This window comes from Ipomoea triloba, chromosome 10 (genome assembly GCF_003576645.1).
Source record: "Ipomoea triloba cultivar NCNSP0323 chromosome 10, ASM357664v1".
In the NCBI taxonomy this organism is placed as follows: domain Eukaryota; kingdom Viridiplantae; phylum Streptophyta; class Magnoliopsida; order Solanales; family Convolvulaceae; genus Ipomoea; species Ipomoea triloba.
Genome location: NC_044925.1, coordinates 9092730 through 9106584, shown reverse-complemented (window position 1 = coordinate 9106584; position 13855 = coordinate 9092730). Strand labels below are relative to the sequence as shown.

At 35.9% G+C, this 13855-nt stretch overlaps 1 protein-coding gene across 1 annotated transcript; it reads left to right on the top strand.

Moving 5' to 3' along the window:
- Nucleotides 1-4002: 4002 nt before the first annotated feature.
- LOC116033106 (U1 small nuclear ribonucleoprotein C-like) lies at nt 4003-4554 on the top strand. The gene has a single exon (XM_031275860.1). It carries the CDS (start codon nt 4003-4005, stop codon nt 4552-4554), a length of 552 nt encoding a protein of 183 aa, XP_031131720.1.
- The last annotated feature ends 9301 nt before the right edge of the window (nt 4555-13855 follow it).

Below are 13855 nucleotides of genomic sequence, written 5' to 3'. Positions count from 1 at the left end.
TTTGGGAAGCAGTTGTTAGAGTTATGGCTATTTGTGGTTGGTATTGTTTGGGGTATTGTATGCCTCCGTAATTGGGCCCGTGTGCCTCTATGATTGGGAATTGGGTACCTCTGTGATAATGGGCTTGTGTGCCTCCGTAAACATGGGCTCGTATGCCTCTGCGTTGTGATATTGGTATGGAGGGTTGGGTTGATGGTTGGTATTGTAGTTTCGTGCTTATTTCTTGGTATTGTGGATTGTTGGTTTCCTTTGTGGTTACTTGGTTGTGTTGTATCTCGTTTGATATCTTGTTATTCCTTAGTATTGCAGTTGGGTTGATTCTTTTGTGAGTATTCTGTTAAAGTTGTGATTCAATTGGTATCTTGTTTATAGACTTGTTGTCTTGAATATTCGTATGGAATGTTGGTTTCGTTGGAAGAGTCTTGGATTGTGACTTATTCAGCTTATTGTTGTTGAGCCTCTGATTTCAATAAAGAATAGTTCGTTGGTGCGTATATTCTATACGTGTGTGTAAATCTATTTACAAACCTTATTATATTATGTATTTTCTCACGACTGTGAGTGGTTGGTTGCTTAGCATTCTTTTGCTAATGGTTTTCTAAACTGTTTTCCAAGTATGCCGTAGTCTGAGTTGAGAGCGCGATAGAGCTAGTCTCCTTTTTTGCTATGCTTAGACTAGTTTTTGTATTAGGCTTTTGGGCATGTGAGCCTTAGAGATGGATTATGTATTGACTTTTACGTTTGTCTTTACCTTTTTGGATTGATGTTTATGGATTATAACTTGTGCACCTAGGATGGATTATACCTAGGTGTGGCATGACACCCTTAAAGTTTTATATACGCTTCCGCTATGTTATGAGTAGTTTTCTGAGATTTATAGCTTTTGCGTTTAAGTTATGCCTATCTTAGCGAAAAGAAAGTTGGGGTGTCACACCTACGCAGCAGTCGAGTGGTAGGCGATGTCGTCCAGTTTCAGGTTTTGGAAAAAGAGTTGTACCGCTTAATGACTCAAGAAGAAATCAACTAAAAGTAACATTCCAAGCAGTTGTGGTTGAAAGAAGGTGATCAGAAAACTAAGTATTTCCATAAGTTTGCTTCAAGTAGGCATCGAACAAATTATCTAGCTCGTTTACGAACTTAGGACGATAGATGGGTGAATGGCATGGCTATGAATTCGGGGGTAATGAGATATTATAATGATATCTTCAGTACTTCTAATGTAGGTGGAAATGTGATTCAAAGGGTTCAGAGTCGGATAACAAGTGTGATGAACAAATGTTTGCTCAGACCTGTTGAGGCCGACGAGGTGAAATCTGCTATTTTCTCAATGATGTTGAATAAGGCGCCAGGTCCTAACGGTATGAACCCCTCTTTTTATCAAAGTTTTTGGTCAGTTGTTGGAATGGATATCACGAAGTTTGTTTCCTACTGTATAGATAACTGCTATATTCCTCTAGGTTTAAATGATACGAATGTGGTGTTAATCCCAAAGAAAAAAGTGCTCGAGATAGTATTGGATTTGAGACCAAGCGTTATGCAATGTGGTGTATAAGGTTCTTGCTAGGGTGGTAGCCAACTGTATGAAGGAAGTTCTGGACTCTATCGTTTCTCCATCCCAAAGTGTTTTTGTTTCAAACAGACTGATATCGAATAATATAATTGTCGCTGGTGAGGTAGGTCATTTTCTTCGATGAAAATGGTATGGTAATGAGGGTTGAGCGGCTTTAAAACCGGACATAGCAAAAGCCTATGATCACATGGAATGGCTTTTCTTAGAGGGTATGTTAGTAGCTTTGGGGTTCGCCCGTGGGTGGGTTGATCTCATTCTACTTTGTGTATCCTCGGTTAAGTACAATATATTAGTAAATGGGGAGAGTGTTGGGAACGTTTTTGTTCGTCATGTCAAAAGGTCAGCGAATCATGTAGCTCATGCGTTAGCTCGGGCAACTGATTTCTCTTCTGTCCTTAGGGTGTGGAAGTTTTCCCGGCCTAGTTCTATTTCGCATTTGATTTAATATATGTGTTTCCTTTGATTTTCAAAAATAAAAAAGAAAAGAAAAGTATTATTACATATATTTAACAATCATAAAACAAGAGGTCTTGGGTTCAAAACTTGGTCTGTTTTGCGTCGAATTTTATAGTTTTAAGCCACATCACAAAAACATGACATGGCAATTCCAACGCCACGTGGGCAGACTTAACGAAAAAATAAACGGTGTTAAGTATTATCCTTAATTGTTCTAAATCTTAAAGTACATGCACTAAATTGATCAAATTAAAGTATTGTCCTTAATTGTTCTAAATCTTAAATTAATCAAATTAAAATTGAGGTACATGGACTAAATTGAACAAAACATTACAGTACAGGGACCTGACAGGTACTTTGACCGATCAGGGATCGCGTCTCACCAGCGATTGTGTGGGAGCAATCACTCAAAGTGAGGGGACTCCTTGTGCGCAGTGAATAAATGTCTAGCCTCTGTATTCAGTTGAATAAACATGATTTTATCGAGGCGGGGTGTGGGGCCTTAGGGATAGGGGATTCAACTTTTTTGGAGGAAAAAAATATAATGTAATACCTCAAGTTCGGAATATTGCATTATTTCATTTTCTTCTCAAATACCAAAGTCGCACAAAATTATAAAGACCCAATTTCGGGAGCCAATTACGCTTCTTTTTTTTTTTTTAACTTAAAAATCAAAATAAAGAAACTTTCGCTAAAGAACTGAAAAATTAATACAAATTAAAGTCAGAGGTGCAAATCGATGTTCACTATTCAAAAGATTTTTTTTTTTTTTGAAAACTATTCAAAAGATTATATATCAATATATCATATTATCATCATTATGTGAAAGATATTTAGTTTAAAGGACCCACTGTAATTAGAATCTGCTAAGACAAAATTAAAGGATACCAGAAAATTAGGGCCGACCATACGGTGTAATCCATTGACTGGCAATTCAAAATTCTAGGTGAAACAACTGTCAAAAGATATAACTAGATTCGCCCTATTTCTAAACCTGATTGGCATCATTCAATTCAGTACAATTTAATTTTACAGGTATTATCATTCCAAAAGTTAAAGTATCCCCACTATATAGTGACTTGTGAACATTCAATTCAATTAAAATTTGACATATCTAGCTTTTTCTTTCAAATTTTGTATCAATTAGTATTGCTTCAAGTAATTAACTAATTCATAATAAAAGTTAGTTCTTTTATAATAATCAGCCACACATATTATTATAGGATACAATACTTTTCTTCAGTTGTATAATTAATGCAATATTTGACATAGGATCCAATTCAATCTCATATGCTAATTGCAAATTTGGTGGATTAGATGTTGATAAGATGTTGGATTTTTTGCATTAAAAATAAAATAAATTATAATACAAAATTTTAAGAATTTTTAAAAAATCACAAATTTTCAAACATCTCATCGAATAAAACAAAAATATCCAATTTTTTAAAAATACAAAAAATTAATTTCAAATTCATACAAATTTAAATTACAATTTTTTATTCTTTATTTTCAATTCTTCATTCATCTTTGATAAGTATATTAATATATATTATTTATTTTGGTTTTAATATTAATTTATTATAATTTAGCATTTAATTTTAATTAATATTTGACTACGTTCTATATAAATGATTGTACGTATGAAATAAATAAACAACTTTTATTTTAAAAATTATTTGATTAATAATAATGGAAATAATGAACTAATATATATATATATATATATATATATATATATATATATATATGCGTGTATATGCGTGTTTGTGTAAAAGGTGTAATTTAAACTAAACCCTAACGTTAAATAAATAAATAAATAAATAAATAAAAACAAATGCTTTTATTTATTTATTTTTTCCGTCTTTGTCTACTGCTATATAAGTATATGTGGGTAATGTTGCCTATAGTGAAAACCGTTTTCCTCTCTACTCGATTTTGTACGTGTTTAGCATTGTTGGAAAACAAAATTAAAGAAAATGACGAATCAAATGTTATTGAAGGTGCTATACGTACTATGCTTGATCTTGGGTATGAGCTTGACAAGTTACTGCGATGCTCGTATTCTTAAACAAGAAAATCATCAAGCTACAGAAAAGAAATTAGATTTCTCACCATTTTCATCCGCAAACATCCCTGTAGGTTATCCTTTTGCAGGTTTTCCTACCCCTGGTTTCCCCCATCCCCCAAACTCAGGCCATAGTGTTGCAGATTTTCCTATCCCTGATTTCCCGCCTCAACCCCCAAGTTGTGCTCCAATTCCTCCTAATCTTCCTGATGACCCTTTTCCAGGACCAAAATTTGATTCCAAATTTCCAATTATTCCCGGTTTCCCATTTCCAGGACCTATCTATGGGCTTCCTCCTATTCCTGATTTCCCTCCAGGAATGATTCCCGAAATTCCCGATTTTCCATTTCCAGGACCTGCCTATGGGATTCCCGAAATTCCACCATTTGTTCCTGGGGAACCTATAGAAGGTCCAGCTGAAGCACCAAGTCCTAGCGCCCAACTAGCGAGTGATGAGTCCTAGGCAGTATAGGTTCCTGTCCTTTTGCCTTTTGGCATGCTTTGTTGACTGTACTCTCTCAATTTTTATATTGTATGCGAAAAGGAAATTATAGAAATGATGCAAAATGAAAATTAGAGCTCCATTTATATCTACATTTTTAATTCTTGTGTTATTTGTCTTCCATTTTTATTTCTTCTTGCTCTAATACTCTAACTGCTAATATCAATGCTTCAACTTTATCTTCAGTTATTTTAATTATTCTATGGAATATTATTAGTTGTAATTATGTGTTGAGGCAAGAGGTTTGATTAAAAATATTACATCTTAGTCCTCTTTATTATTATACAATAAAATGACACAAATTTTATTGGAGGACTATTTATGACAAGCAAATAAAAGTTAATATAATGAGACAAAACTAAAATAATAAAACTAAATTTGACAATGCCAAAGTACAATTGAATGACTAAAGGTAGAATTTGTTCTTTAATCATATCGGATGATCGAATCTAGAACAAAATCAATTGTCAATAGAACACATATGATCAAACTAAAAATTGAGAATATATAAAAACTAATAAGTGTCAATAGTCAATAGATCATTAATATAATTAAACCAATATTATTATTATAAAGTTGAACTATATTTTTCCTTTGCAATATGTATGGTTTTTTTTTTGGATCACGTTTCTTTAAACTTGTTTTATTGGTTCGATTAAAGTTAAAATATTTACATTATTTGTTGGAGATTAGTAAAATTTTTACCAGAATAAAGCAAGTCATCGTCACAAGAGAAAATGGCATATTATATCATGGACGAGGGTCTACTTTATATTGTGGACCCTGGTCCAAAATAACTTTTAGATTATATGCCTGCAGTTGACATAATTTGTATGTGTAGTAAATAGTTTTTGTACCTTTAAATAAATTAAAAGCACATAATATGTTAACTATAGACACAAAATAGTAACTACAAACATATAAACGATTAATTGCAGATATAAAATATGTTAACTATAGATATATAATATATTAATGACGGCCGATGCGGTAAAAGTGTAATTTTGACAAAAAATATTACTACCAATTAAATATTAGATATTTTTTTGGTAGTATCACGTATTATATTATTTTAAAAATATTCTATACTGATAATAACAAAATTTTATTACAAAATTAAATATTAGATATGTTTGGTAGTATTAATTATTTTATAATGATTATTTTGATAATATTATATTCTATATTTGAAAAGATTACTATTTTGGAAGATTAGATGATATATTATTATTACTATTACAAATATTATATCTATTTTACTCCATATATAGTGATTTTTTATGATATTATAGAATTCTATTTATGAAACTTTCCATGATTACAATTTTTTAGATTAAAGTGTTTCATTAAAGACAATATTATAACAGTAACTGATTGAATTATACAAATTTAATTTTGGTATTAAATTAATTGATTAATGAAAAGTTTAGATTTATTAAGGCAATAGGTTTGATTGAAAATATTACATCTTAGTCCTCTTTATTATACGGTAAAATAACACAATTTTATTAGATAACTATTTGTGACAAGTAAATAAAAATTTAAGATGTAATGAGACAAAATTAAAATAATAAGGCTAAATTTGAAAATGCTACAATGGATGACTAAAAATATAATTTTTTCTTGAATCGGATGGTCAAATCTTGAACAAAATCAATTCTCAGATCACTTATGGTCAAATTAAAAATAGAGAATATAAAAATTAATAAATGTCATAGTCAATGGATCATTAATATAATTAACTCAATATTACTATTATAAAGTTGAACCATAGTTTTTCCTCTCAATATAATATTGTTTTTTTTAATATATATAGTTTTTTTGGGGATCATGTTTCTTTAAACTGGTTTTATTCGTTCGTTTAAAGTTAAAATATTTACAGTATTTGTTGGAGATTAATAAAAATTTTAACAGAATAAAGCAAGTCATCACCAAAGAAAATGATGACAGATTATACCGATGGACGAGGGTCTACTTTACATTGTGCACAACGGTCCAAAATAACTTTCACATTATGTGCCTACAATTGACAAAACTTGTACTAGTAGTTAATAGTTTTTGTACTTTTAAATAACTCGAAAACACATAACATGTTAACTATAACCACATAAAATAGTAACTATAAACATATAAACGATTAATTTCATATATAGAATATGTTAATTATACACATATAATATATTGTTGGTCCCGATGGGTTGCTAAGTGAGTCTAGAAGGGGGTGAATAGACTCACTAGGGTTTTGAAAATTTTCTTCACAAGTAATTATCCTTAGGAGATAATACTTGGTCAAAACGATTTTTGCAGCGGAAATAACGTTATATAAACTTTTAATTAACTTTGCGTGTATATGAATATTAGATATTTCCAAAATCTTGAGATGAAGAAGGAAAGCGTAAGTGAACTCAATCCAACGGAGGATGAAGCTCGGTTCGGTACTTAATACCTCCCAGCCGGGGGAAGGATCGAATCGGAGTTTTCTTAGGTAGCCACCAACGTTCCCACCATGAAAAAGACGCACGAAAGAGGTATTCCTAGCGCACAGAGAGAACTGTACGATCTTATCCATGATTCCCCCGAGGGGAAAGCGAAGCAAGGGAGTAACGAGTAGAAGAACCTACTGAAGGAAGACCGGTGCATGTCTCAACAACACAAAACGAGGGAAATATTTTTGTCTTGGTCTATGATATGCAATGTAGTAAATAAAATGCGTAAGTAAATAATGAAAGAGAGAGACAATTTTTATAGTGGTTCGACTGTTAACTAAGCCTACTCCACTCTTCTTCACAACTTGTGAAGGATTGCACTAATGTCTCCCTTCTTAGTATAATAATCCACCAATGTACTCCCTTGATCACAAAGTCGACCAGCACATGACCCTTAGGTTTTTAAACTCAAAAGTTTACTCCGCCTATTTCTACTTTCTCCAAGTAGAGATAGTTGTTTGAAGATTTTATTCTTCATTCCACCAACATGAAATGTTGGCTTGAGTGAGCTTCAAATGGCGATGAAGCAGCTCAAGATTTCCTTTTGAGAGCTAGATGAACTTCAAATATTTTTCTCTCTTGTTACACACTTAGAATGCTTGAAACTTATGAACACAGTAGCTTGCAATATCATGAATAGACCAACACACTCATCCACAAAAATTCGAAAACCCTTTTTATCCAATGTGTTATAACCGCCAGGTATTGAAGAGCCATGTGGGTATCAGTACTTTATAGCCGTTTGAACCTCATCGTACAAACAATTTGTCTTTTTGCCTTACACATAAGGACACGACATTAAATGAGTGTATTGACCTTGGGATCGGTTCTTATGACATTATTTGTACAAGGTTGATAACCCACATTTATAAAGTTTCGGACAATAAGTCACGCAAAGAATGTTCTCAGGCTTATCCACACGAGTCAAGATTGATTCGTGCCTTAATACTCAATAAAGAATTATTGACTTTATCATTCTCTCAATAGCTCCTCGGGTGATCTTTCTTTATCATTCGGCCTTGGTGGTCATCAAGAGGTGGGCCCTTTCATGATTTTGCCTCTTTGTACTTCTTGGCCTTGTCTACAAATCTTCAAGTCTTCGACCTTCAAGTGCTCTTTGAGTTTTCGATCTTCAGGCAACTTGAGCTTCATGACTTGTCCTTAGACACTAATAGGTGCCAAAAGCACCTATGGTTAGGGTCTATTTAAGGGTTGTTTAGTGATGATTAGTACCTTGTTGTGAAACAATTTGTGGTATTTATGTTTTGATGTGTTAACACTTATGAGAATGCCATCTTTAGAATGTTTTAAAAGGAATCTAATAAGTTCTAGATCATGAAGAGATCACGAGATGAGGTGAAGAACTAATGAGAAGATGGACCGACTATGGCACACTCAAAACCAACCCGCACAAGTGAAGAAGAAAAAGGAGAAGGGGGAATTACCCTTCCGCATCTGTTCCACGTGGGAACAGACGTGGGAAGTATCCAGGATCGATCCACGCTTGTGTACATGCGTGGACACAGGCGTGGATAAGTCACTTAAGGAGCATGCGCAAGAACTATAAAAGGGGGACATTTCAGAAAATTATGGAGTTCTAATTCAGTTCCAACTTTAGATTTTAATATTAGAGAGCTCTAGGTTAGGGTTCTAGAGAGAGAAAGGAGAAGATAACAATGATTGAAGAAGATCTTGAGAGGAATCAAGCTTAGATTGGATTGTAGACTTCAATTGGTAACACTTTTCATTTCATATTTTGTAATTTCAATTGCTACATTGAAGCTTTATCTTGAATATTGTTCTTCTTGCAATTTTACTTTTGAAATCGAAATTGAAGCAATGTTAGCGTTGATTATGAACTCTAGTGGCTAATTAGCTAGGTTTGCATTAGGAGACGTAAAGCTCTTCCACTTATGAATTGAATTGCTTAGTTAGAGATTGAATTGACTTTATTTTACCTATGTTGTGAGTATGATCATGCTTGATCTTGCTGAGTTGAGGGCCCTAATTACATAAAGAGTTAGGGTCGCACACTTGGCGAGATATCGCAAGTGTGTGAGAGCCTAGGTGCTCACATCTCCCGCCCTCGATCCGGGAGGTTGAGGTCCGATGGAATGCCCCAACCGAATGAGGACTTGGAAGTCCGAGTGTGACACCACTCGGTGTAGTATGTATAGTTTCCTTAGGTAGATCAATTGTCATTTTGACTTCTACCATAGCCCGTTGAGTGCAAGAGTTGAGGGACCCCAATCCAATCCGTTTACTTTACTCGTGTTTTAGTTGAATTGAATCTCTTCCCTTACCAATGCGTTGTGATTCTCTTGTTCTCAATTGTCTTAGTAGTTAAGTGTAACTTCTGTAAACTCTCCAATTTCCCATCCGTCGAGAACATGACACTCGAGGATTTCATCTCCGTTTTACCACCTTCCACACCACCTCTAAAGCTACTCTTTCAAAATGGCATCGTTGCAAGGGATGACAAACGATGTAGATTAGACTTTTTACTTTGATTACATAGACAATTTGTTTGTATGGTTGCTCCCTTTTCAATTTGCTTTACCATTGATCACTTCATCTCATTTCAAACTTGTCAGACACATTTTGAGCTAACCACATAAGGAGCTACATCTTGTGCTCCATTTCTTTGTTTCACCATTATTTGTAGGTACAATTGTCAAGCATATGGATCATCATCCACCACATGAAGATAGACCTCCTTGCGGGTATCCACCCTGTAATGGAGACCCCTACTATCCTCCACCACCACAATATTATCCACCTCCACCATATTACTCACCCTATGCCTATCAATATCCTCCCCCCTACCACTATACACCACCTTCACCTTCACTATACTATCATGAAAGAGCGTATGCCATGCACCACTACTCACCCCCTCATTACCCTTACACATATGAGCCGCCACATCACCCTATAGCACCCCTCCATAAACCAAGAAATCAAAACCGAAGTCATGTTGCAGACTGTAGCTCGTCCACAACCGCCCCACGCGTGGATGGGGCATGGAAAAACTACAAAGACAATCCACGCCCATAGTCCATGGGTGGACCAAGCTGAGCCACAACCGTGTTCTCCCTCGTCTTCGAACCAACCTTTTTCATATAACAATGAGCAGGATGACCTTGAGAAGTGCCTCAATGCTCTTATCAATGAAACTAAGGAAGAAAATGCAAACCTCAAAGAGGCTATAACGAAGAAAATGTTGGGAGAAATACAAGAACTTCATCAAGAAACGCTCCAACCTCTTAAAGAAGTAGAGACCACCCTTGTGAATATGATGGACATGTTTCAAGCACAAAGGGAATCCGATGTCCATGCCGTTACGTTGAGGAGTGGGAAAGCACTTCTCGAGGCTATTCCACCACAAAAGAAAACCACAATCAATGAAGAGCCAAGGACGGAAGCAAGCTCTCCCGAAGCCAAGGAAGATGAATCAAGCAAGGAAGAAGAAGGCAATTCACAATAAAATTAGGGTTCATGATATTTGGCGAGTTAGTGATGATTAGTGCCAAAAGTACCTATGGTTAAGGTCTAAATTGTGGAAACTTGAAAGGTGCCAAAAGTACCTATGGTTAGGGTCTATTCAAGGGTCATTTAGTGATGATTAGTGCCTTGTTGTGAAACAATTTGTGGTATTTATGCTTTAATGTGATAATACTTGTGAGAATGCTATCTTTAGAATGTTTTGAAAGAAATATAATAAGTTCGGGATCACGAAGAGATCACAAGACGATGTGAAAGATTAATGAGAAGATGGACCGGCCATGGCACAATCAAAACCAACCCGCGCAAGTGAAGAAGCAAAAGGAGAAGGGAGAATTACCCTTCCACGCGTGGGAACAGACGTGGGTAGTTTCCAAAATCGATCCACGCCTTTTTCCACGCGTGGACGCAAGCGTGGACATGTCACTTGAGGAGCATGCGCGGGAACTATAAAAGGGGGACATTTTAGCAAATTAGGGAGTTCCAATTCAGTTCCAACTTTAGATTTTCATATTAGAGAGTTCTATATTAGGTTTCTAGAGAGAGAAAGGAGAAGAGAACAAGGATTGAAGAAGATCTTTAGAGGAATCAAGCTTAAATTGGATTGTAGACTTCAATTGGTAACACTTTTCATTTCCTATTTTGTTATTTCAATTGCTAAAATGAAGCTTTATCTTGAATATTATTCTTATTGCAATTTTACATTAGAAATCAAAATTGAAGCAATGTTAGCCTTGATTATGAACTCTAGTAGCTAATTAGCTAGGATTGGATTAGGAGACCTAAAGCTCTTGCACTTATGAATTGAATTGCTTAGTTAGAGACTGAATTGACTTTGTTTTACCTATGTTGTGAGTTATGATCATGCTTGATCTTGATGAGTTGAGAGCTCCCAATTACATCAAGAGTTATGGTCGCACACTTGGCGAGATATCACAAGTGTGTGAGAGCCTAGGTGCTCACATCTCCCACCCTCGATCAGGGAGGATGAGGTCCGGAGGAAACTCGTAGACAAGATGTTTGGTGAAATGCCCCACCCGAATGCGGACTTGGGAGTCCGAGAATGCACTACTACACAGACGGCTTTTAACGTCGGCTAAATGGACCCTTTAACTGTAACACCCCAATTTTCACCTCTTGGATTTATTACAAAATCCCTAATGATACAATACATTGCGGAAGCATCTAACCAGCAGAAAACTGGGTGTTACCGCCACGCTTAGGTATCTCTCCTATACCCAAACGCTAAGGCTAAACTTACAACCTCAAAGAACCATATCAACATCCAAAAGTGTACATATGGAAATAAACCTTCCAGGGTGTCTATTCTAGGATAGAGTAGTCTTCAACCTCGACTCCCATCCTATTCAGAGCTCATCGGCCACAGGGGCCCACGCTAGACTGCATCTAATAAAGGACACAATGAAGTGTAGTTAGCACGACGGCTAAGTAAGGAAATCCATTGTCACCCAAAAGNAAGGAAGAAAATGCAAACCTCAAAGAGGCTATAACGAAGAAAATGTTGGGAGAAATACAAGAACTTCATCAAGAAACGCTCCAACCTCTTAAAGAAGTAGAGACCACCCTTGTGAATATGATGGACATGTTTCAAGCACAAAGGGAATCCGATGTCCATGCCGTTACGTTGAGGAGTGGGAAAGCACTTCTCGAGGCTATTCCACCACAAAAGAAAACCACAATCAATGAAGAGCCAAGGACGGAAGCAAGCTCTCCCGAAGCCAAGGAAGATGAATCAAGCAAGGAAGAAGAAGGCAATTCACAATAAAATTAGGGTTCATGATATTTGGCGAGTTAGTGATGATTAGTGCCAAAAGTACCTATGGTTAAGGTCTAAATTGTGGAAACTTGAAAGGTGCCAAAAGTACCTATGGTTAGGGTCTATTCAAGGGTCATTTAGTGATGATTAGTGCCTTGTTGTGAAACAATTTGTGGTATTTATGCTTTAATGTGATAATACTTGTGAGAATGCTATCTTTAGAATGTTTTGAAAGAAATATAATAAGTTCGGGATCACGAAGAGATCACAAGACGATGTGAAAGATTAATGAGAAGATGGACCGGCCATGGCACAATCAAAACCAACCCGCGCAAGTGAAGAAGCAAAAGGAGAAGGGAGAATTACCCTTCCACGCGTGGGAACAGACGTGGGTAGTTTCCAAAATCGATCCACGCCTTTTTCCACGCGTGGACGCAAGCGTGGACATGTCACTTGAGGAGCATGCGCGGGAACTATAAAAGGGGGACATTTTAGCAAATTAGGGAGTTCCAATTCAGTTCCAACTTTAGATTTTCATATTAGAGAGTTCTATATTAGGTTTCTAGAGAGAGAAAGGAGAAGAGAACAAGGATTGAAGAAGATCTTTAGAGGAATCAAGCTTAAATTGGATTGTAGACTTCAATTGGTAACACTTTTCATTTCCTATTTTGTTATTTCAATTGCTAAAATGAAGCTTTATCTTGAATATTATTCTTATTGCAATTTTACATTAGAAATCAAAATTGAAGCAATGTTAGCCTTGATTATGAACTCTAGTAGCTAATTAGCTAGGATTGGATTAGGAGACCTAAAGCTCTTGCACTTATGAATTGAATTGCTTAGTTAGAGACTGAATTGACTTTGTTTTACCTATGTTGTGAGTTATGATCATGCTTGATCTTGATGAGTTGAGAGCTCCCAATTACATCAAGAGTTATGGTCGCACACTTGGCGAGATATCACAAGTGTGTGAGAGCCTAGGTGCTCACATCTCCCACCCTCGATCAGGGAGGATGAGGTCCGGAGGAAACTCGTAGACAAGATGTTTGGTGAAATGCCCCACCCGAATGCGGACTTGGGAGTCCGAGAATGCACTACTACACAGACGGCTTTTAACGTCGGCTAAATGGACCCTTTAACTGTAACACCCCAATTTTCACCTCTTGGATTTATTACAAAATCCCTAATGATACAATACATTGCGGAAGCATCTAACCAGCAGAAAACTGGGTGTTACCGCCACGCTTAGGTATCTCTCCTATACCCAAACGCTAAGGCTAAACTTACAACCTCAAAGAACCATATCAACATCCAAAAGTGTACATATGGAAATAAACCTTCCAGGGTGTCTATTCTAGGATAGAGTAGTCTTCAACCTCGACTCCCATCCTATTCAGAGCTCATCGGCCACAGGGGCCCACGCTAGACTGCATCTAATAAAGGACACAATGAAGTGTAGTTAGCACGACGGCTAAGTAAGGAAATCCATTGTCAC

Coding starts and splice junctions, on each gene's coding strand:
- LOC116033106 (XM_031275860.1), top strand. CDS start 4,003: ATGACGAATCAAATGTTATTGAAGGTGCTATACGTACTATGCTTGATC.